The sequence below is a fragment of the Symphalangus syndactylus genome, chromosome 10, assembly GCF_028878055.3.
Source record: "Symphalangus syndactylus isolate Jambi chromosome 10, NHGRI_mSymSyn1-v2.1_pri, whole genome shotgun sequence".
Taxonomy (NCBI): domain Eukaryota; kingdom Metazoa; phylum Chordata; class Mammalia; order Primates; family Hylobatidae; genus Symphalangus; species Symphalangus syndactylus.
In genome coordinates, this window is record NC_072432.2 from 18471980 (window position 1) to 18497102 (window position 25123).

The following is a 25123-nucleotide window of genomic DNA, read 5'->3' on the forward strand; positions in this document are numbered from 1 at the left end:
TTGCAGGTGTGAGCCACCACGCCCAGCCCAGATCATCTTACTCACCCTTTATTTCAAGTAGAATCTCTGGTTGAGTGTTCTGTGTTCTCCTTGATGGTATTAAACCAACATACCTAATAGCAAACAAAAATATCTTCGGGACTCTGTGACTTCCTTTTTTCTTCTGTCAATGGCCTTAAGGTGGCATAAGAGAAACATGTCTCGTGTATCTTAAAGTAGGGCCCATGCGGGACAAGAAAACTTCTGTCCTTACGAGATCCAGCGGTCAGAAATTGGCTGTGTTTGAGAGTTGATTTCTATCTCAGATGGTACGCATAAGACCTAATCCTTTACCTTAACTCCTGTGCCTGTGCTTCTGTTCACTCTAGTCATCTTAGAAAGTACAACCTCATAGAGGCATTATAAACTCAAATGTGTATAAGAGCCAGGCAGGGAAAAGAAATATAGCAGGAAAATACAGAAAGAGGCACATTGCAAACTGGAAATCTCCTGCCCAGCAAATGAGGCCAGCTACTACTCAGCTGTGCCCGGGGAAAACTGGGGCCGGCGTTCCTGGATCTTCTAACTTTTCAAAAGAAAATGTATGCATTGTTCTTATATTTAAGGAAAAAATACATATGTCTGTATGTGTGTACGTGAGAGAGAAACAGAGTGAGAGATATGAAATATCTCCATTTTTATAATCCAACTTTAAAGAATAATATTGCATAAGATGCCAGTTTTCAAATTCTATAAGAAAAAGAGCACTGTCCTGAGGCAGGCAGATGACCTGAGTTCAGGAGTTTGAGACCAGCCTGACCAACATGGTGAAACCGTGTCTCTACGAAAGTACAAAAATTAGCTGGGCATTAGCCAGATACGGTGGCTCACACCTGTAATCCCAGTACTTTGGGAGGCCAAGGTGGGCAGATCACGAGGTCAAGAGATCGAGATCATCCTGGCCAACATGCTGAAACCCCATCTCTACTAAAATACAAAAATTAGCTGGGTGTGGTGGTGCACGCCTGTAGTCTCAGCTACTCTGGAGGCTGAGGCAGGGGAATCACTTGAACCTGGGAGGAAGAGATTGCAGTGAGCCAATATCACACCACTGCACTCCAGCCTGGTGACAGAATGAAACTGTCTCAAAAAAAAAAAAAAAAAAAATTATCTCTGCATGGTGGCACACTCCTGTAATCCCAGCTACTCGGGAGGCTGAGACAGGAGAATTGCTGAACCCAGGAGGTGAAGGTTGCAGTGAGCCAAGATCGCATCACTGCACTCCAGCCTGGGCAACGAAGCAAGACTCCATCTCAAAAAAAAAAAAAAAAAGGACTGCCCCACCCTAAATATCTACATATTCTCCCCTGCCCCAGGCTTGAATTTCATAAAAAGGAAACATCTTGCTACAAAAAAACCTAATCTTAAAATAGATCCTCAGGCCCTCCAGCTGCAGCATAATCCTAGTGCTAAATCAGAATATATTTAAAAAAAAAAAAAAAAACCTCTTCTGACAGGTCAAATGCAAATTTTAAAATATATTTGAATACATTGAATACGCGTCCTCCAGCTAGAGGAAACAGGAAGATGACATCCTCTTTGCTGAGAACATGGTTTTATTACCTAGCAATAGTACAAGAACTTCAGAAGCAACGGAACCTCTGGTCTAATTACTGCCTTATAGAACAACTTATTAATATCATCAGCAACGTTGTTTTGTTTTGGGAAGATATTCTCCATTGATGGTGTTAAAGCAGAACAAATCAAGCAATTTCAGCCAGTAGAACAATCGCCCTACCACCTAGAGGTGTATTTTGCTAACTCAAATTTGCAGACCAGCAGTGTGTGGTCCTACTTAAAACTAGAGATTGCAAAAGAGCCAAACAGAGGTTCTTTTATGATCAAGGTGGCTGACTGGTAACAGCTGAACTAAAACCTTTCAGTTCTAAATCATCTCTTTCATGCTAGATGGAGTGGAATTCTGGGGTCCCAGCCAAATCCTTGAGCAAGAACTCGAACGGATTCACAGCTCCTTTTCTGATGGAAACATTGGCTAAACCCCGAGGAACTCTGGATCTCACCATGATATCAAATAGAATGATGTCCCTGGCAAGTCAGGCTTCTCCACTGTCTCTTCTAAACAGCAGCTCACACTTGTCACATCCACAGCAGAGATGCAACTCTTCAGTTTTAAACTCAGGATGTCCTCACTTCTGTCTCTTGCCGGATAAGGCAACTATGAATTCACTACCTTCTAGCACTTAGCCAAAAGTTTTGTAAGGACATAGGACACCCAAGAGAAGCAGATCAATGGATATGTTGGCTAGTCATTACTTTAATCTCTTTACACTAAATCCTTTTTTTTTTTTTTTTTTTTGAGACAGAGTCTCACTCTATTGCCCAGGTTGGAGTGCGATGGCACAATCTTGGCACACTGCAACCTCTGCCTCCCGGGGTCAAGTGATACTCCTGCCTCAGCCTCCCAAGTAGCTGGGATTACAGGCATGTGCCACCATGCCTGGCTAATTTTTGTATTTTTAGTAGAGACAGGGTTTCACCACGTTGGTCAAGCTGGTCTTGGACTCCTGACCTCAGGTGATCTGCGCACCTCGGCCTCCCAAAGTGCTGGGATTACAGGCGCAAGCCACCACACCCGGCCTACACTAGATCCTTATTAAATTAAATAATCAAATATCAACATGCTTGCGCTATATTTTCTCAACTCCCTGCTGAAATTATTTCACAAAGTTAAGATTTAATCCCTCTCTATTGACGGCTGATGTTTAGTGTCATTTTGTTTTGAATGAGCAGTAACCTGTTCTCGGCCTGGACTGGGGCTGGCCATGTGACCTGAGACTTAGGCAGGACACGGAGGTGGGTGGGCAGCACCCATGGCCAGGCATGAGAAGTTTGCTGGGGGCAATGAGCCCAAAAGCGAGCCCACAGACGGGCTAAAGACTCACGAATCCGGTTAGATGTGTCAAATGTAGCTGGAGAATCAATAAAGAAAGAGGTGGAGACCAGAGAAATCAGAGAAGAAGCCAGTTCAAAGCAGAGGTAGAAGCAAGTGTTTGTAGAAACCTCTTGAACCACTGGCATAGCTCCAGGCATGTCTAGGTATAGCCTGGGCTATGGGCAGAGATGAGGTGGATAGGATGGTATCTTAGTATCATCTTGCTGAGAAAGCCAGCAGAAGAAACATCTATAAACATGCTTCTGAGGCGTTTTCAAAATGACCATTGAAGATCTTGTTCCTTATGTTATTCAGTGCTTTTTATATATTCCACTCTGTTAATTTCTTTTTTTTTTTGAGACGGAGTCTCGCTCTGTCGCCCAGGCTGGAGTGCAGTGGCGCAATCTCGGCCCACTGCAAGCTCCGCCTCCCAGGTTCACGCCATTCTCCTGCCTCAGCCTCTCCGAGTAGCTGGGACTACAGGCGCCCGCCACCATGCCCGGCTAAATTTTTTTGTATTTTTAATAGAGACGGGGTTTCACCGTGGTCTCAATCTCCTGACCTCGTGATCCGCCCACCTCGGCCTCCCAAAGTGCTGGGATTACAGGCGTGAGCCACCGCGCCTGGCCTTTTTTTGTATTTTTAGTAGAGACGGGGTTTCACCGTGGTCTCCATCTCCCGACCTCGTGATCTGCCGGCCTCGGCCTCCCAAAGTGCTGGGATTACAAGCGTGAGCCACCGCGCCCAGCCTGTTAATTCCTTTTAGAAGATAATAAGAAGTATGCGATTCAATGTACTTACCTTTTTACCTTTGCTGCCAGGAAACTCAAAGCTAAAGTTGAGGTGCAACCTCAGTAACTTGCTCATTCTGGATGCCTTTTCATACTTTTAACTTATTTGTTTTCTTCTTTTTTTCTATTTTAGATTACCCTTAATTTTCTAGTTTATCCTCATATTCCATGTAAATATGTGCACATATTTTGTGCCTCTGCCAAGTAGTGTGGAATCCTATAACTTTCGCTTCTGTGTGTGTTACTTTCTGTAAGGGAAACCAACACAATGGAAACGTAGCCCATTGAGAGTAGAAAATAGAACAAAGTATGCTACTTCCCTTCTCTTGGCAGAATGCATTGTCCCAACAGGTGTATCAAAAATGCTTCGAGGTAAGCCAAGACATGGGAACATTGTGCTCTGAACAAGGTGGTTCTTTTTTCCCAGAAGGGAATGAATTCATTTGGAATGTTAGGCCCTGACAGAACAGAGCCACTCCATTCCACTCCATTGTGTCCTGAGAGTACACGGGGACTTGGTGCAGCCCCTAGAGGCGGTGGCAGTTTACAGGCCTTCCTGGGAAGAACAGAGGGGGTCCCGTTGGAGGAAAGCAGGTGCGCACTGTCCTTCTGAATCTCCGAGCCTGACGCCCACCTTCATACAAGCTGCAGCTATGCCTGGGGGATGACAGTTCTGCAGAGTCCAAACTCACAAGGATAAGCCTGGAAAAGAGGCTTTGCTGGTTTTCTGTTCCCACCAAGATGTGGGAAGCCTCCTTTTTGTCCTTTTCACTTTACGCTTCTTTTTTCTTTTCCTTTCTAAATGTTGCTGTCAGTGTACTCAGCTGAATGCTATCAGATACACAAATAACAATAGCTTCCTGGGAACGATTTGCTGCTGTGTGCCATGGGCCAGTGCCAAGAAGCCCAGGCACGCCAAGAACAGTGTTTTAGCAAAACCACAGCTTTCAGAGAGCAGCTTCAGGATAACTGTTCAATTCCATTAGGGATTCTGGCTCCAAATCCACCTCGGAACCTGGCCCCAGTGTCTCCTCCAGGGGAACTTAGAGGTCCCCCACTCCATACCTTGGCTGGCTTTCTGTTTGATTTGTTTAATTTTCAAGAACCATCATTACTGGAGCCTCGTATCTGATTGTGGTGTTCATGGAAAGAAAAATGGGAACAAGGGCTGAGAGACAGTGAGGCTTCCAGGGTGATCAGGTTGACTCGCAGAGGGAGAAACAACAGATTCCCAAATGCGGATTCTGGCACTTACGCGTTTCTGAGAGTTTCCGATCTGGAGATCTGAGAGGTCACCATCCTAGGGCTTGTCAGCCTCGCCAGCCTGCTGGGGCTCCCGTTGTTCAGCTCAGAGTCCAGGAAGCAGATTCGGCTCCCTGATGACAGCCTCAGGCCGAGATATTCCTGCAATGGAAGGTTTCCTGGGCAGGCTTCGCTTCCATCCTGGAGAGAGTTAACCAGGTCAGCCAGGGTCAAGGAGCAGATATCAAGTTACATATTTTCCTGACTCCTTTCCTAGGACACCTCCAGACATGCCCCACAAGGAAGGCCAGGAAGGAAGCACACCCGCCCAACAGACAAGCCAGGCCAGGACCCTGGAAAGAAGAGGAAGGCACGTCCCTGGGCCTTCTCAGTCCCCACTTCCTTCTCCCTCCTTGTCCCACATTCCCCTCTGGATAGGTCTCACTCTGCAAGAAAATGGCCAGGAACAAATCCAGGCAGAGAGGGAAGTTACTGAGACCCAGAAGCACAGCCAAGAATAGAAAGTACCCTTAATGAGCTCTTTCTATGTGCTTAATCTATGCAGATATTTTCTCCTCTGATCCTCAGAGCAGCCCTTTGAGGTTGGCTCTTATTCCTAACCCCACTTTCTAGAAGACGAAAACAGAGAATAGAGAGAGATTAAGTCATCTGTCCAGGGTTACGCAGCCAGCAGTGGCAGATCCAGGATTTGAACCCAGGTAGTCTGACTCCAGAAAACTCTCCAGAGGGAATCTAAATGGGGGTCTAACCTAGAGTGAGACCCTTGGAATCCAAGCTGCTGAGAAAAGTGTCCTTTTAGAAAGGAACCCTAGATCTGGTTGCCAGATTCAGCAAATGAAAATACAGGATGCCCAGTTACATCAAATTTCAATAAACAACGAATCATTCTTTCGTCTAAGTATGTTCCATGGAGTTTGTCTGAAATTCAAATGTAACTGGGTGTCCTGTATTTTATCTGGCAACTCTTAACTAGAGGGCCGCTCCCATCTCTCTGCCGTCTGTCTTGTCTTTCTCTCATTGTCAGTAGGCTATCTCCCTGCTTTCTTCCATTTCCTCTCTGATGCCCATCTCTGGAACATCTGAGCTGTACCCGTCCATGTATTCTTATTTAAAATCAATTATTGGCCGGGCGCGGTGGCTCACGCCTGTAATCCCAGCACTTTGGGAGGCCAAGGCGGGTGGATCACGAGGTCAACAGATTGGGACCTTCTTGGCCAACATGGTGAAACCCCGTCTCTACTAAAAATACAAAAATTAGTTGGGCGTGGTGGGAGGCTGAGTCAGGAGAATCGCTTGAGCCCGGGAGGCGGAAGTTGCAGTGAGCCGAGATCGCGCCACTACACTCCAGCCTGGCGACAGAGTGAGGCGCCGTCTCAAAAAAAAGAAAAAAATATCAATTATTAATGATCATCTAATATCACCTGAGCATCCATAATATGCCAGGGCTTGTTTGTTCAGAAGAATCAACATGGTAGCCTCTGGGCTGGTAGGTGTTAGGGTGCAACAAAATCAAAAACACCAGGGACCCCTGACACCCACTCAGAAGCAGGAGCCACTACCGCTAAGACGCAGTGTGGGATGGGAGGTGCCACTAGGGGGCTGGAAGACTAAGACCCCCCTCACCCCTGGTCAACCAGATTTCTGCTTCTAAGATATTTCTTATGTCCCCACCAAATATTTCATTTGAGAAGATTTCCAAAATTGACAAAAAAAAAAGTTATTGAAAATCGCTGTCCTAAAGCATGCCTTCTCAAATGTCAATTTATAATGGAATCACCTGGGGGTTTTGTCAAATGCAGATGCAGTCTGCATTCCTCCAAGTTCCCATGTAGTTGCTGATGCTGGAGCCCATAAAGGGCACTTTGAGGTCAAGGATCTAAAGTATCCTCTCTGATGTCCATGCTCATAGGTTATTTTTCTTTCTTTTCATCTTTGTTTCAGGTAGGTAGGTAGGTAGATAGATAGATAGATAGATCTCTATAGAAATCTATATAGAGATCTCTCTGTTCATCCATCTATCTGTCCATCCATCTGTTCATCTATAGAGATCTATCTATCTATCTATCGGTATCTATCCATCAATTCATCCATCCATCTACCCATCCATTCATCTATCTATGTACATATGTAGATATCTGTCTATCCATCAATCCATCCATCCATTAATTATCTTTACCACAGCTATTTTATGCAAACACTTAGACAAAATTAGTAGTGACTGTACAACCCACTCGAAGAGAAACAAAATCCTTCTGGTGGAAGGGATCATAAGAGAGAAAGGAAGGGACTGAACACATTGAAATGACCCTGTCTGAAAGCATTCCTTTCTTGGGCACTGGGGATACTTAAAAATACAATCCACTCTAAAGGGACCTCTCCCTCTCTGACATCCTACCAAGGTCAAAGAGTCCACTATGAGAGTTTCACGTTTGCTAAATTGGGAAGTCCTACAGACCTGAGCAGTCCTGGGCCTTAAAAACCCTGTAACTCCTGTATGACCAAACGAGAGTCTTTATGGTTGTGTATAATACTAAAGAAGCGCTCTGCATGGATTAAAGGCATATTGTAGCCTTTAGATATGAAGTACATTATTTTCACTCCTTCTCTGTTTTGTGTAACTATTAAATAAGTAGGCCCGAGACACTGCTTTTGCCTACTGTCCGATCAGATTTTTTTATTTATTTTCTAGCATATATCAAATGCGCTTGTTTCTGTTAGATTGAGAGTCCCCTCTTTTAAAAAAGAAAAACTGAAGTGTTTATTTTTTGGCCACAGATGACGTTGAGTGCTCCTGGTTTGGAGTGATTTGTTTTTTCTCTTCCTTTACAGCTGTGACCTAGTTAATTGTAGGTGGGAAGCAAACTCTGAAATCATTAGACTTTCTGCTTTGCTTAGAAATCTTGTTCTGTTAAACTGTAGGATGTCCTTTTAAATAACAGGAAGTCAGGTCTCAGGATCAGCAACATTTGTGTTCTTTGTGCACCGAGCTAAAGAAAAGTAAGTGTGTCCCCTGCAGTTTCCTCGTGGTCGGAGAAGAGAGATGGATGAGTAAATGACACATGGATGAGTCACTCATTTCTAAAAAGAGTCGAAGTGCTCTCTGTTGGCTGCAGATTGTAACCTCTGAATACTCTGGTCTCCCATCCAGAGACAAAGGAGGGAGTGATCAGGGTCTCGGCTTGGCTACTTGGTTCCTGACGTTGGGCGAACTCAAGTACTGAAATATCACATCATTAAGAAACAACTTTAATGCAGAAATAAATACACGTTACTAATATTCAGGCTTTTCAAGTCTGTAAGCGGGCCCTCACGGTGGAAGGAGACATCCTGTTACTTTAAACAAAATATTTCTTTTCACAATTTAACATTTTCAGGGGAGGGGTGGGAAAAATTTGGCTGGAAGTTTCTTAAGTGTCGATTTTCCATTCTGCATATGGGGAAGGGATCGTTTATTAACCCCTTCCATGGGCCGGTTGCTCTGCTGGGGTTTCTATCCCATGATAGTTCAGAGGTAAAGTGGCAGATCTTTTGAAGCTATGTGAAAATATGAAGCTGTAAACATTAAGTACATTGACGGACACAGCTTGCTTCTATTTCTCTCAATCACCCTGAGTCCAAGAATTAAGGTTGAGCTAGGAGCCTAGATCTATGAGATCTATGAGATCTGAAGGCCTAGATCTATGGCTCTCAAAGTGTGGTCACACAGCCAGAACATCAGCCTCTCCTGGTAACCTGTTTGAAATGCAAATTCCCAGGCCCTACAGGCGTTTTTCCACGCCCTGCAGGTGATTCTCATACAGGTATGAGAACCACTGACCGAAACCCTTAGGTTCCATTGTGAATTGAAGAACTCATCTGCAAGCCGCCGAGACCTGGTGATCTAGGGGTCTACAGCAGCGGTTCTTCTCCTTGGCTGTACCCTAGAAACCCCGAGATGCTTCTCGTAAATAACAATACTGATTCCCTCCCCCAGACCAATAAAATCAGAATCTCTAGGGGTGGGGTGCAGGGAAAAGCTTTTCATAAAACTTCCCAGGGGACCCCCATGGGCAGCCAGGGCTGACACCCTGGGACCACAGGCAGGGAGGACCCAGGTGGCAGAGGGTTGCTGCCCTGGCTGTAATGTCTATGCCCGTGGAAGGGAACCTGCAGTCATTGTGCAGAATCCAAGCAGCCCCTAGAAACTCCCAGTTCTAGACAACAGAGATGACCAAAGTCACGGGTGGCTGCAGTGTCGGGACAGTGGGGCTGGGGAGGGCCTTCGTTTGGAGCCAGTTGGTGCTGTCCTGCCAGATTGCACCTTCCCACCCCTCCCAGCTGCAGGTGTGAAAAGCTGCCAGCCTGCTCAGTTCCTAAATCAGCATCGGCAGGGCTGGCAGACTTCTAGAGGGCGGCTGTGTGCTAGTGAGCAGTGTAAACCTGCTCTAAAACTTGTGTCAAAGGCTTAGGATGGGCCAGGTGCCCTCCTGTGCCCTAGGCTGTGGTTGTTTCTTCCCAAACCCAGGCCAACCCAGAGGGCTCATGACCTCAGCCTGGACCTGCTCTCTGCTTTCCCGTGGAGACTGGCGCCTGCCAGGGCTGCGACGTGGTGCCGTGGCTGGCTTTTGCTAACCCTGCTCCCAGCTCAGGGCCCTTCTTCACATCTAAAAGGATCCTATTCTCTCTCCAGCCTCCCAACCTTAACATACGCCTGGATTTCCAGGCTCTTAGGCCTGACCTGAACTCACACCCACTCCCTGAAGGCTACCTACATTCAAGGAGATTTAAATGAGTCTAGAGCCAGAATCAGCCTGTAGCCACCAACCCCTCAAACCACCCAAGACCAGTGGGATGTGCTCAGCAGGCGTCCTCCATTCCAGCCTCCTTCCCTGTCCCATGGTCCTGAGTAGAGAGACCAGCTGACCTCACCACCAAGGCTCCAGGGTCCCGATGAGCAGATCAGCCAGCCCCAAGTATGCAGGAGGAGGGACACCCAAGGGCGAGGCTGGGGCCTCCGGGCCAAACACGTGAGCTGGACTTCAGAGCTGAGCTCCCACTCCAGCCCGGAATGCGAATGCAAATCAAGCAGACGGAGGAAAGGTCAGGGTAAGCCGGCCACCTTGGGAGTCAAAGGAGCACAGGGTTACCTGAAGCCCACCCCAGCAGGGCTCATGAGGCTAAGCCAGTCCTAGATGTCAGCGGGCATGTCTGTGGGCAGCGTCCCTGCCTGCCTCGGGAGTGGAGCAAGCGCTGCCTGTGGCAGAAATAGTAGGTGGGAAAAATCAGTATCTAACAGCACAGAGCTTCCCCCGCATTACACACAGGATCACCATGGGATCCAGCAGTCTCACTCCTGGGTAAATCCCCAAAGGAATGGGAAGCAGGGACTTGGGGAGATATTACACACTCTTAGTCATAGCAACGTTAGTCACAGTAGCCAAAAAGTGGAAACAACCCAAGTGCCCGTTGATGGATGAATGTGGTCTCTCCATACAATGGAACACTACTCAGCCTTAAAAAGGAAGCGAATTCTGACACATGCTACACCACGGATGAACCCTGAGCAACTTATGCTGAGTGAAATAAGCCAGTCACAAAAAAACAAATAATATATGGTTCCTCTTATATGAGCTACGAAGAATTGTCAAACCCACAGGGACAGAAAGCAAAATAGAGTTACCAGCAGATGGAGAGGGGAGGAATGGGAAGTTACTGTTTAATGGGTACAGAGGTCAGTTTTGCAATCTGAAAAACTTCTGGAGATGGCTGCACAACGCTGTGAATATACTTAATGCCACTGAACTGCACATTTAAAAATGGTTAAAATTGTAAAGTTTGTATTATGTGTATTTTACCGCAATAAAAATAGATCAGTATCTGGAACTGAGAGGGCTGGGGGTTGGATGCCCGCAGGTAGGTGCTTCCATCCATCACACGTGAAATGAGGAAGGGGCTGTTCGCCTGGCCACAAGGGGGAACTTCACCCCTGGGCTGTGGACACAAATTTGACTTCTTGGAACCCTGCCAGGTGGGTCTCTCTGGTTTTAACGCTTTGAAATCTGTCCTGGGTTTTGCTGAAGGAGCTGGTGTGCCCCCTGCAGAAAGCACCCCAGGCCACTTCACTGTGGTCAGACTCAGGAAGGGGTCCTCAGACTTGCCCCTCATCAGTGGCTCACTACCGAGACCCCTAGTTCCAGCTGAGTGACGAGCCGCGGTTCCCAGTTGTTGTTTTTTTGAGACAGAGTCTCCTTCTGCCACCCAGGCTGGAGTACAGTGGCGCAGTCTCGGCTCACTGCAACCTCTGCCTCCCAGGTTCAAGCGAGTCTCCTGCCGCAGCCTCCCGAGTAGCTGGGATTACAGGTGCCCACCATCATGCCCGGCTATTTTTTTTTTTTTTTAGTAGAGACAAGGTTTCACTATATTGGCGAGGTTGGCCTCGAACTCCTGACCTAAGGTGGTCCACCCACCTCGGCCTCCCAAAATGCTGGGATTACAGGCATGAGCCACCGCGCCCTGCCCCCAGTTTATTAAGACACATTTACAAATCTAACAGATGGCTCTCACCTCCTAGGCATCTCCTGGTCTCTGAATTTTAAATCACCACTTTTGTTTCTGCAACAAGAGGGAAATAACGAATACCTCAAACCAATTTCCTTCTTCTCTAGGGAATTATATTTTAGTATAATTTACCTGAAATTATACTACCCAGAGATGTTTTTCTGGAAAAAAAAAATACATATTCTGGTTTTTTTTTGATGAATCAAACAATCAAGTCTAAGCTCATTGTCCTTATAGATTTTCAATGCCTTCATGGCCTAGGAGGATGTAATTACGTTTTTTTTTCTATTGAAGCGTTAAAGGGCATTGCTCTTCTTTGCATCGGTCACTTCCCAGCTCCTCCTGGCTTGTCAGTTTCACAGCTGCCTGGGCTCAGGGGAGGATGCACTTTCTTTATTGCAAATGAGGAAGAGGACCTGCTTGCAAATTCAGGAACACATTGAGCCTTGGGTTAAGTAAATATTTCACTTATATGGGACACTTGGCCTCTGTCAGAAATTGGTGACCAGCCTGGCCGACACGGTGAAACCTCGTCTCTACTAAAAACACAAAAATTAGCCTGGTGTAGTGGCACACGCCTGTAGCCCCAGCTAGTTGGGAGGCAGAGGCAGGAGAATTCAGAATCGCTTGAACCCAGGAGGCAGAAGTTGAGGTGGGCCGAGATCTCGCCACTGCACGACAGAGCCAGACCCTGTCTCAAAAAAAGAAAAAAGAAATTTTAAAAAAGAAATTGACAGGACAAAGGGGACGTGCAAAAAGAGGGACTTCTTGTTGGCTGATGCACCTGTAGTGTGAGGAGAAATCTTTGTCTTTGCCCTCAGAAAGTTCGCTGAAAATTAGCTGACGAAATCAGTACGTTCATAGAGGAAAAGGCATACAAATTTATTGATCATACTTTTATGCAACACAGGAGCCTTCAGAATGAAGACCCAAAGATACAGGCAAACTATCTGTTTTTATGCTTAGGTTCAATGAAGTATGGGCAGCCATGTAGATAACACAACTGGACAAAATGTGTCTGACCTAACGCTGATGAACTGAGTGGGAAGACCCAGTAAGGCCTGTCTGTCTAGATTCTTCTTGGCCTCTCTGAGCAGCGTTCCTTCCTTCTGGGTATAGGGCAGGACCCTCTCTGGAATGGGGGTCTTATGACCTACAGTCAAACAAGGTAGGTCAGAGGATCCCTTCCCTCCCCTCCCCTCCCTTCCTCTTCCCTTCCCAGGCTGGAGTACAGTGGTGAAATCACAGCTTACTGTAGCCTCGACCTCTTGGGCTCAAGTCATTCTCCTACCTCAGCTTCTCCAAGTGTTGGGATTACAGGCGCATACTACTGTGCCCAGCTAATTTTTTATTTTTTGTGGAGATGCGGTCCTCCTATGTTGCCCAGGGTGGCCTCAAACTCCTGGGCTCAAGTGATCCTTCTGCCTTGGCATCCCAAAGTGCTGGGATTACAGGCATAAGCCACTATGCCCAGCTGAGAATTTCTTTGTGGCTAGCTTTAACATAGAAAGATGTAAAAGGGGAAATTTCAAGTGACATTTTTAGGTTTTATGGCTGGCTTTGGGAAAAAAAGTGTTCTGGTTTCCAGAAACCGCCTTGGGGAAGAGGGATTCTAGTTTGTATGGCTACGCCTGTGGGAGGATGAGGGGCCAGAGACGGGAGGGTCAGAGATGGGAAAAGGTCAGAGAGAGCTGCTTCTAAGGCTTTCATTTTTGGGTAACATTTTCTGAGCCCCAATACATATAACCTGGCAGGTAACCTGGCCTCACTTTCTCCTCACCTGCACACCTACCTGCTTCTACCTGCAGGTCACTGGAGCCCCACTGGGAGCTTGACCCCTGCCCTAACAGGAAGAACAGAAAATTGCTAGCACAGGGAGATGGAGCAGTCTCCAGCCTGCTTTGGCCTCCCCTTTTATTTATTTATTTTTTTTGACACGGAATCTTGCCCTATTTCCCAGGCTGGAGTGCAATGGCGTGATCTCGGCTCACTACAACCTCCGCCTCCCGAGTTGAAATGATTCTCCTGCCTCAGCTTCCTGAGTAGCTGGGATTATAGGCACCCACCACCACGCCCAGCTAATTTTTGTATTTGTAGTAGAGATGGGGTTTCACCATGTTGGCCAGGCTGGTCTTGAACTCCTGATCTCATGATCCACCTGCCTCAGCCTCCCAAAGTGCTGGGATTACAGGCGTGAGCCACTGTGCCTGGCCTCCCTTAAGTGTTCTATCCACCATAGCTTGTCTTTTCATACACCTGTCAGTCTGTCTGCTCTCAGCATACCTAGTTTCTGGCCTCCTGGTCAACCTAAACTCTCGATTCATTATTCACAGATACTTTGATTGACTGCTTTAAACCCATTGATTCACTTTGACCTTTAAATTCTGGATGACTCTGGTTGCCTGTGCCACTGTGCTGACTTCCACAACTTCCCTGGACCTCCAATCCATGATAGTTCTTGGTTTTCCAAGCTCTATTACCAAATCATAACCCGTATCTACCATCCTCAGTCAAACACAGATCAAGAACACACCACACCACCCTACAGGTACGCTCATTTAAATGGTTCCAAGAAGCAGAGCTCCAGATGCATATATTTTTATTTACAAGAGATCTTCATGAGAAAGGACAGCCTAAATTCTTCAGCAGTAGTCTAGGCAACTCACTAAATTAATGAGATTATCCTAAAACAGGCCTGATTTTGCATATATCAAAGGATTTATTTTTTTCTCACTCACTTGGAGTTTGAATATAAAAGTCTGATTCATTGACTAATCCAATCTCCATGGACCAACTCAAGACAGATCATTCATGGCAGCTTTTTGTTTTGTTTTCTTTGTGTTGGATTTTTCTACTGTCGTTGGTCTGGGTGTGGTTTCATGAGAAGACTTTAGTTAAAATAACGAACAATTTTTTTAATTTAATTTTTTTAATATTTGATTTGATTTTTAGGGACAGGGTCTTGCTCTGTTGCCCAAGCTGGAGTGCAGTGGTGCAATCATAGCTCACTGTAGCCTCTCACTCCCAGGGTCAAGCAATCCTCCAGCCTCAGCTTCCCAAGTAGCTGGGACTTAGGCCCCCCAGCTAATTTTTTTTATTTTTGTAGAGATGGGGTCTTTCTATGTTGCCCGGGCTGGTCTTGAACTCCTGGCCTCGAGTGATCTTCCAGCCTCAGTCTCCCAAAGCATTGGGATTACAAGCATAAGCTGCTGTACCCAGCCTATATTTTTAATTTTAACTATCATTTATAGAGTGATCGAGATTTCTCTAGCAAATATAGAAAATATGATGGACTAGAATAAAATAGATTTATTTTGTTTTTACCACAGTCATGATGGAATGCGGAGGGCTTGTTGGAGTCCCGACCTCTGGACTCAGTGACACTGTGGGACTGGGCCCTGGGGAGAGACAGTGCCGTGGTCAGCAGAGAGTCTCCCAGCTGGGCTCTTCGAATGGCCAGATACCATTTACACCTCTGCTTTCTTTTTCCCCTTGAGAAAAGCATTCTAAGAAATAAGAGAAAAATGCAGTCTAGAAAATGGCTTCCAAAAGTCATTAGTTTGCCAAAACTGCATCTGCCCTCCAGCAGGGATGTTGACCCCACTTACATCAGTGCAGCCTCTCCATTCCCATTCATCAGGTCCCCAGCATTGTGAATGCCGTGGTGAGTGTTGTTTTCTTTCCAAATAAGAAAAGGAATGGGGTGCTTAAAGACCCGCTCTTGAGAAGCCAACGTGAGAAGAACAATGGCCCTGCCTGTTAGAGAGTTTCAGCTGCACCAGGGTGGATTTTATGTAGGCATGGCCATCTAAAAGCAGCAAGAGAAGCCACAGCCTGTGTTTTAACAGAACATACATAGTTTCATTCATTCAGTAGTCATTACATTCCCATTACACTCAAGACGCTAGGGATTTTTTAAAAAGAAAGACTGCTACTTTAGAAAGACGAGTTTTAGAGAGCAAAGAGACGATGAGAAATGAATAGTGCATTGAAAACTGAAAACCCTTCTAATACCTACTATAAAAAATGTAATACCCCCAACGAGTCAAGAGTTCAAAGGAATTTAAGTTATAGGTTAAAACAGTGTTCTTAGCTCTGTTTACCTCTTATAAATTCTACTTGACCTCCTTCATATCTGAGACACTGACTTGCTCCTCACTGAGCAATCCTCCAACCTCTTCCCAGCTTCTAGACACACATTTTCTAACTTCTTAATTCCTCTTTGGAAAGGAAGTGTTAATTATCTCCCAAACAACTCTCCTGTGAGCATTAAGTCAGCTTAATCGTCCTCTGCGAAAAGGAAGTGACTCTAGGCCCACCTGCCCTTCTCTCTGGAGACCCCTTTCTCAAGCAAGCAGACCTCCTTTTCTTATGAACAGGACCCCCACTCTACAACTTCACTCCCACTAGGCCCCAGACCTGCGTGTAACCCCTAAACAAAACAAATACATATTTTTTCACATAAGGCTTTGATTACACATACGCATGCTTGCGAAGTACGTACTCAAAAATCATCCTTGGGAAAGGATGAATTTCATGGAAACCAAATAACAGGAGATTAAGAAAAGAGGGTCTGAGGGCATTTAATTTCCAACTCATGGCCTGGACTGATTTAATTCAGGCGGCTCTGATCTTATTTCTACTGGGGCCTGGTGTGCATATGGGAGCTTACTTTCCTAAGGGGTAATTGATAGATGACATCACTTTTATGGCCATAGGATCACTTGTATAATCATGTGTGGAGCTTGCGGGGAATATTTCTAAACATAGCTCTTGGCTTGCTGCTTGGGAGTGCTTAAGTCAGAGGGCAGCTCCTGCCTCTCCTGTACTTTCCCAGGGACCCAAAATATTTTTATATACACAGCAAAGCATCTTTAAAAGATTATTCTCCAGTCCCCGAGATGAACACAGTGAGTTTCCTAGCATTTATATAAATGAGTTTTTTGGGTTCTCAGGTTGAGAAACGATGATGCCATGATGACTTTTGGTTGGAGCTGGGACGTTTTCCAGACCCAAATATGGGATTAAATGTGTGAGTGAGCAATCCTGAAATGCCTTGGGATTTCAAAAGACTGTTTGGGTTTGGGTTTTGCATATCACCCACTCAGTTAGCTGTACCAGTGCTATTTCTAAATAGCATTTTTTTTCCCAAAGAACTGGAACCCAGATTAGAAAATGACAAATGGTAACTTCCAAAAATATTTGGACTTTTGCCCCATGGTGGGTGTGAGAGTCAGGAGCAGAAGAAGGTGGTATGGAGGGGCTGTTGAGAGAGGAAGAGAACATTCTGGGCTCTTCTGTACTCCAGCCTCTTTTCCCCAGATTCCATCTGCTGCAGCCTGCTGGGGGCTAAAGCATGGGGGACTGCAGACCAGCCCCCTAAAAGCAGCCCTTTCTGTTGCTGCCTCCACCCTATCCTACCCAAAGGCCACGTCATAGAATCCACCTAGAAAACCAAGAACACCACCACTTCACACTCATTAGGATGGCTGTAATCAGAAACAAAATTGGCAAGGAGGTAGAGAAATTGGAACCTTCACACACTGCTAGTGGAAATGTAAAATGGTACAGCTGCTTTGGAAAACTGTCTGGCAGTTCCTCAAATGGTTCAACAAATAATGACCATCTGACCCAGCAATTCCACTCCTAGGTATGTGCCCAAGAGACAAGAGAAACATACACCTCATAAAAATGCTTACACAAGTGTTTATAGCAGCATCATTCATAATAGCCAGAGAGTGGGAACAACCCACATGTCCATCAACTGATGCATGGATACACAAAATATGGTCTATCCACAATCAAATGTTATTCAGCAAATAAAAAAAAATGTACTGGCACATGCTACAATATGGATGAATCTTGAAAACATTACGCTGAGTGAAAGAAGTCAGCCACGAAGACCCCATTAATATAAAATGTCCAAAAGAGGCAAATCTATGGAGACAGAAAGGAGATTAAAGGCTGCCAGTAGCTAGGGGGATTGAAGAGAAATGGGGAATGACAATGACAGCTAATGGGTGTGGTTTTCTTTTGGGGGATGAAAACGTTCTAAAATTAGATTGTGGCAATGGTTGCACAACCCTATGATTAAACTAAGAAACCACTGAATTGTACATTTTAAATGACTGAAGTATATGGTATATCAATTATATCTCAATAAGGTATTCTTACGTTTTTAAGAGCACTGACAAAGAGTGATAGGCCACCTTCATTTAAAGAACAAAGCTTCCAACACTACTGCTGCCCAGCATTTTGATTACACGTGGAGATTGCTTAACGGCATTCAGTGGATGGAAAGAAAGAAATCTGCAGTAAATTTAAACCTCATTTTGAGTCTTGTGTTGGAAGGCAGGAAAGGAATGTGGAATTAAAACACGGATTAGTAGTTAAGACCTGGAAAAGTCCTTACGTGACACAGAAGTAGAGGACGACTGCTCACTGCTCACAAAGCACAAAAGAAATCTGCTTTCTACAAAACCAGAAAATACGACTGATGGGCATTTCTGAGTGCCTCTCTGCCTTTCCCTCTCACTCTTGTAGATTTACTTATTTTCCTATCACCTTCTCACTTTGGAATAAATCGGCTATTGATCTTCTTTTGTTCTTCCAAGAGAACAGATCTGACTTAGGCTAAGGCGTTAATTCCTTGAAGTTTCTTGATATCAGGCCTCAAATGTACTGGGCTTTGCTATTGGAGAAATTGTCCTTTACTATGAGATCAGATCAGTAAAAGATAACAAACTGCATCCAAGAGAGTCTTTTTAAAAATGCTACTTGCACTAGTAGCTCACTTTGACCTGAGATAGAATAGTTCTTTAACCAATCTTACGGCTGACGTTTTTACAAATAGATAGTAATAAATAATGCCTGAATGATTAAGATGGGTTACATTAGATTGCACTTCTGAGCATATTTCTTTAGTTGCTATAAATATACTTCTCCATGTGTATGCTGTTTTCTGTGTATTTATGTATTTGCAAATTTTGTTCATAATAGCACTACACATTACTTGCAACTGAGTTTTTCCTATTCTTTTTCAAGGCAGTAATTATGTCTTAAAACATTCCCAGAACCAGGCAAAGGCATTTGTTGCTTAAAAAAATAATTCCTCTGTCTTTACAGAAGCAGTGAACAAGGGTCTGGGAGGAGGGACAGAAAACACAGAAACTCCGAGATAGGGAAGATGATTAACCAGTGGGACGGAGGTGGGAGCTGCAGGGGATGGGGCTGGGAGTCTGTACCTGGCAGTCCTCCCTGCCATGCCAAGGTCCCACCTCCTCTTCTGTTCTGTCTTTGGGCAGGGGAACTCCTGGTACCAGCAACACCTGCCTCCCTCCCAGGTCAGCCACTGAGTTAGGGCTCCCAGCCCAAGTTCCCTTCCCCAATGTGTAATCCCAGGACCAAGACCTTGGCTTCTCCTTGGGATGTTTTTCCAGGACTTACAATAGGCAAACACTCAGCAACTCACCGCATCTGGCCAGCTAACTCAATACTTGACTCTTTTCACCCCTAGTAGTAGCAAAAGTCTCATGGAAGGAGGAGTGAGACAGTGACTGCTCCTCACTCTGTCTTCCTGGTGTCTAACATGGTATTCCCTACCCTTTAGACACCGAGAGGTCACTCTGTCCTCATCCATTACCCTTTAGGTTTTGCGATCAACTGTCTAAGTGGTAAACTGCCTAGAAGATGCTGATTTTCTATAATTCTTGAGAAAAGAATAAGGAAAGTGATGAAGAGAGGTTGGGAGTTAGACCAGTCCAGGTCATGTGTCCGCCTGGTGAGCCCTGGTGTCTTGCTCCAGCCTCGTCACAGTGTGCAGGGGTCTGGCTGGCTGCTTGCACCGCCTGTGCTGGGACCTCCTCTGGTGAAGAGGATGAAGGTGTGTACACACACACAAAGAAACACAAGAGACAGACACATACATAGAGATTCAGAGAGATTCACAGAGACACACAGACACACACATGACCCACAGAAAACACAGACACAACACACATAGAGATTCACACACACGTACACAGACACACACAAAGAAACACAAGAGACAGACACATACATAGAGATTCAGAGAGATTCACAGAGACACACAGACACACACATAGATACACAATGACCCACAGAAAACACAGACACAACACACATAGAGATTCACACACACGTACACAGACACACACATAGGCACACAAGAGACAGACACATACATAGAGATTCAGAGAGATTCACAGAGACACACAGACACACACATAGATACACAATGACCCACACAAACACACAGACACAGCACACATATACATAGGTGCACACACAGACACACAATGACACACAGACACATAATAGTCAAACAGACACACGAATAGACACGAGACACACATACGCACAGACACATATGCACAGACACACACATAGAGACAAAGACATACACAGTAGACACACACATACACACAGACACAGACACACACACAGAGGCTCAGAGATAGGCACACACATACATACACATACACATTAACATATATAGACATACACACAGACACAGAGACTCACAAAGACACACTCACAGACACACAGTAGACACACACACACAGGCACATACATAGAGACTCACAGATCCAGGCACACACACACATACACACAGGCACACATGGACACACATACACACACAGACTCAGAGACATGCACATGCATACTCAGACACGCACAGACACACATGCACTCATACAGACACACACGCACCTGTAGTGAATTGCTCTGAGCTTTTTAAATCCCTTTGAAAGCAAGGGCGTTGTTCTCAATGGCAGCCATGCCATTTGCATGCACAGCCTCTCAGAGGCCATGTGGGGAGCTGCCTTGTGAAACTGAATTAGCGATTTAAAGGCTAGGGCAGAGCCAGGCGCAGTGGCTCACACCTGTAATCCCAGCACTTTGGGAGAGCGAGGCGGGTGGATCACCTGAGGTCAGGAGTTCGAGACTAGCCTGGCCAGCGTGGTGAAACCCCATCTCTACTAAAAATACAAAAATTAGCCAGGCGTGGTGGCGGGTGCCTGTAATCCCAGATACTCAGGAGGCTGAGACAGGAGAATCACTTGAACCCAAGAGGCGGAGGTTGCAGTGAGCTGAGATTGCGTCATTGCACTCCAGTCTGGACAACAGAGCAAGACTCCGCCTCCATCAATCAATCAATCAGTCAAGGCTAGGGCAGAATCATGTAGATGATTGAAGATACAGGGCCAGTGAAATCAGGCAGCATCCTCCAACAGCACTGTCACCCCAAGCTTCCATGGGCACAGAGACAGGCGTCTCCTGCTGGTGTCTCCGATTGCAGACTCCAGAGCAAGCCCCGCTAAAGAATGCCACTTGTCCCCGCAAATGGTAAAGATATCAGGGCAGCGTGAGTAGGTCTTGCTGTTCTCAGGAATTCTTGTTTATATTCAGTCATTTTTCAAAAGAGCTTATTATGGCACCTTTATACTCAAAAGATTCCCCGACCATAAGCTAAATATATATATTTCACTTTTTTAATTTTTAAAGTCACATTACTTCATCATAGAATGAAACAATGCCTTTAGAACTGTCACTATCCAGAGGCGGAGCTTTCAGTGAGCCGAGATCGCACCACTGCACTCCAGCCCGGTCGACTGAGCAAGGCTCCGTCTCAAAAAAAAAAAAACAAAAAAAAAAAAAAAAAAAAAAGAACTGTCTCTATCCAGTCATAATTACATGCTTTAGATAAGAGTCTGGTTCACAGCCAAGATCTCCAGAGGATGGAGAGTGTTCGTTCAGAGCACACACACTGAAACTAACTATAATATATCTTGCATGTGTTTTTTCATGAAAATACCGATGCAGTTAGCTAATGTTAATGGAAGCATCATTTTCTGCATACTGTTTGCTTTTTAATTTAATTTCCTCTTCACCCTCCCTCCCTTTCACCCTCCCTCCCTGCCTTCCTCCTTCCTTCTTCCCTTCCTTCCTTTCTTCTTATCTTCCTATCGTCCTCCCTTCCTTCCCCTCCCCTCACTTCTCTTCCCTCTTAGATAAAACTTTCTGGTGATGGGGTGTTTGTAGAAAGGCAAGGTTCTGTAGAATCCATCTGCTTTTCATTACTGGGGTGTAAAAATAAGGGAATAGTATACAGGAATAAAATTATGCACCGTGTTTTGCCTTAGGGCGATTATTCATGGAAAAATGATAAAACTATCCAAAAAAGAGTTTGCATTAAAATGGGCCAGGTGAGGTGGCTCATGCCTGTAATCCCAGCACTTTGGGAGGCCGAGGCAGGATGATCACAGGAGGCCAAGAGCTTGAGATCAGCCTGGGCAACATAGAGAGACTCCCCCAAAAATAAATAAATAAATAAAGGCTGCCTTATATTAATTAAACAAATTAGCGCATAAATTCAAAGCAAAAGGAGAAAAGGTATTAAAAGAACATAATTTAGAGAACCACAAATTTTTACCCTAAGAGTTTCATATTATCAGTGGTAGATAATGTCCTTGAATTACCAGATCATAAGTGGGGGAAAAAATATCAGCCACATGCCATGGTCTTTATTATCCACTTTAAGTATGTCACCTCATTTAATCCTCACAACCTAGTGAGGTAGGTATTATTTCCATCTGACAGATCAAGAAATAAGTCAGAAGAGTTAATTAATTTGTCTGAGGCCACACAGAAAATGACAGAGCCAAATTCAAACTGAGGTTACATAGGACTCCAGGACGCTCCAGTAGATTAGGAGACTTTACATTTCTACTTTTCTGATGGTATTAGTTAGGGTCAAAGAGACAGATAATAAATAAACAAATGGAATGTGGAGAAGGCAAACATGCCTTATAACTTACCATGATTTTTCAGACTGTGCAATCAAAATGACATTAAAGATTAAACATGCTCCTTGTCTTAATTGTACAGCTAGGTGGTGGCTGCATTCTCCCCTCCCCCTTCTTTCCCTTCCAGCTTTGGAATCTCACCTTTTGGTATATAATTTATTGAATTAGGATGCAGATGCCCTTCTAAAATAATCAACAATCAAAACAACTTATGAAATTCCAGTGGTTATGACACATTTAATTGAATGACTTTCCTTGGGTTAATTTCTACCTGTAGCTTACCCAACATGCAATAAAATAGCAAGACCGTTTATAGGAAGTAACCCATCGTGGGAAAAAAAAATGGGATAGGCTGACTTTACCTCCTTTTCCCTGCTTTCCTCCAAATCTTGGATGTTGATATGAAATCCATCAGATAAGTATTCTTTCCAGCCATTTCAATCCCAACCTAAACTTGGGACGCTTCCAAAGAAAATGCCTGGCTTTTTACAAATTGCCCACAGAAATGGCAATTTCTCCAGCGCTGCTACAGAACGGGACTTTTTGCTTGACCACGTGGAAACTCGTGGGTTCTCCAAGTTGTAAAGAGTTAAGAAAAGAGATGGAATGTCTGGGGAATGTTGCAGGGAAGGCTGCAGCTCTCTGCTCTCAGCTTTCTCACCCTGGAGGGGATCCCGGCACTCAGTGATGCTTCGGGGTTTGAGGTCTTCCCTAAGTTCTGTTTGATCTGCCGAAGAGCCAGCCTCAGTCCACTGAGAAACAGGGATGTGCCGTTATCTGCACACTGTGGTTTATTTTTACCTTGTCCCTGGTGAGTCCCCAGAGACAAGGAGAAAACATTTTAGGAGGGAGTTAGGAGCCTTTTGCTTATCCTTGAAGGAAAGCAGTCTCTGAGGATTAGTGAGGGTGGTGGTGAGGGTAGGTAGGGGGAGGAGAGTCAGAGGAATCAGAGTTATTTGGACTGCATTTTTTCTTGCCTGACTAAATCTTACTGACATTGGCACTTTGTGTCACTAAAAGAACACAGCCCTGGATGTGGGGCCAGGGACCAGAGGGTTGTCGGCAGAGTCTGGGGCTGGCATGGCTGCTGGGTTGCTTGGCTCTGAGGACCCACCGTGGAGCTGGAACCTGACTAGTCGGGCGCTGAGGACCTGCCAAGTGGGGAACATTCAAGTTCTGCAGCTGCTGCTAAAACCATGGTGCATCTCCAGGGCCGTCTATCAGGTGGGACCAGAAGCTCCTCTTTCATTTCTTTGAAGCATGGGAAAGTGGTGGTGAATGTTGGAGAAGGGGGCATGAGCTATTGTCACATGTGTTCGGGACTCTGAAGCATGTTACATTTAACAGGGAGCAGTTAACATGAACAGAGCCTCATCTTCTAGGTGCCATGTGTGCCATATGGTGCGCCACGTGAAGTGCACCGTAAACATGATTTAATTCAGTTTTCAAAGCCACTGGATCAAGGAGGTGCCTATGTCACCATCTTGATTATTATTGTCACCATTTTGAGATGAGGTTTTTGAAACTCAGAGAAGTATGTAAGTTGTTCAAAGTCACCCAGACAGAGCCTGGTGATTTCAACCAAAGTTTTCCTGGCCTCAAAGACAAAGGATGTTCTTTCCACAAGTCCACGCTCCTCTCACAATGGATGATTTATCAAACTGTGCGTGCATGCGGTATGTGCATGTGTGCGTGCGTGTGCATGCATGTGTGTGCCTGTGAGTATGCATGTGTGCATGTGTGTAAGCGTGTGCGTGCATGTGTGTGCGTATGTGTGTGCATGTGTGCATTCGTGTGTATGTGAGTGTACGTATGTGTGTGCACCTCTGTGTTGGGGGTGGTGACAAGCTGGTAAGGGGAGTGTGGTGTGTGGGACAGGAGGCAAGGCGGGAAGATCCTCAGGCACCAACACTGAGCCTCCTTTCCTTTACGTAGTGGCCTCTGGATTCAGACACACACTTCTCAACCCAAATATGAGAAAAGGAGAGAAACTTTCCTAAGGTAGAGTGGCACTTCTGAGTCAGTTAACTGGCGGTGGGTGCAGAGCGCTTCAAAAAGGGGAGACAAGAGTGTCTGCTTTCTCCAGCTATCAGTGCAGTTTGGTGGCATTAAGCCATGTCCCTGCTGGCCACGGAGACTTCAGTGCTGACAGCCCCAGCCCTGCCTGAGAGGACCCAGATTGTGTGGGGAGTGGGGGGCGCAGGCAGCACAGCAAGTGAAAGAATGTCCCTTGGCCTGGCTCTTGGACGGGGGTGTCGCTCGTTTTTCCTCCTCTCAAGGGTGTTTGTAACCCAGTTTATTTCGTTAAGTCGACTTGAGTGGTTTTGGCCCTCCCTCTATAAGCTGGCTCATGACAATACTTGTAACCCAGCATACACAGCTGGCCTTTGTATTTTTAGGTGTAATTTGATGGTCTATAATCCCTTCATAAAATGCACTGGCTAAACCACCCGTCCCCTTGCTCCGCCTCTCCTCCTGGAATGTCTGCACTTTCAGGGGAGGGAGGCTCCCTGGAAGATGTGCCCAAGGGTGTCGGGTTGATTTCACAGATGGGCACAGCTCCCCGGGACCCCTGCTCCTGCTTCTTCACCTGCCCCTGGGCAGGCGGGGGGTAGACCCTTTACATGGCTTCTGAAGACTTTTCTAGAATTCTTGTGCTTGAAGGGCGTGTACCTAAAACTTTACTCTAAACATCAAGTGTGTCTGTCATAGATCATATATAAAAGAAACTTTCAGAGAAATCCTTCCAAATTTGACAAGCATCCGAAAAA

At 45.5% G+C, this 25123-nt stretch overlaps 1 protein-coding gene across 5 annotated transcripts in view; it reads left to right on the forward strand.

Annotated features, from left to right (window-relative positions):
- FRMD4A (FERM domain containing 4A) overlaps window positions 1–25123 on the forward strand; it is a 695719-nt gene that overhangs the window by 345957 nt on the left and 324639 nt on the right. The window contains exon 1 of one of the 5 annotated variants that reach the window (XM_055296553.2): window positions 9271–23576. The exons of the other annotated variants lie outside the window; for them this stretch is intronic. Coding sequence (XP_055152528.1) covers window positions 23433–23576 — 144 coding nt within the window. The 5' untranslated portion in view covers window positions 9271–23432. Of the gene's footprint in view, window positions 1–9270; window positions 23577–25123 lie in introns of those variants that run through there. 5 annotated transcript variants of the gene reach the window in all.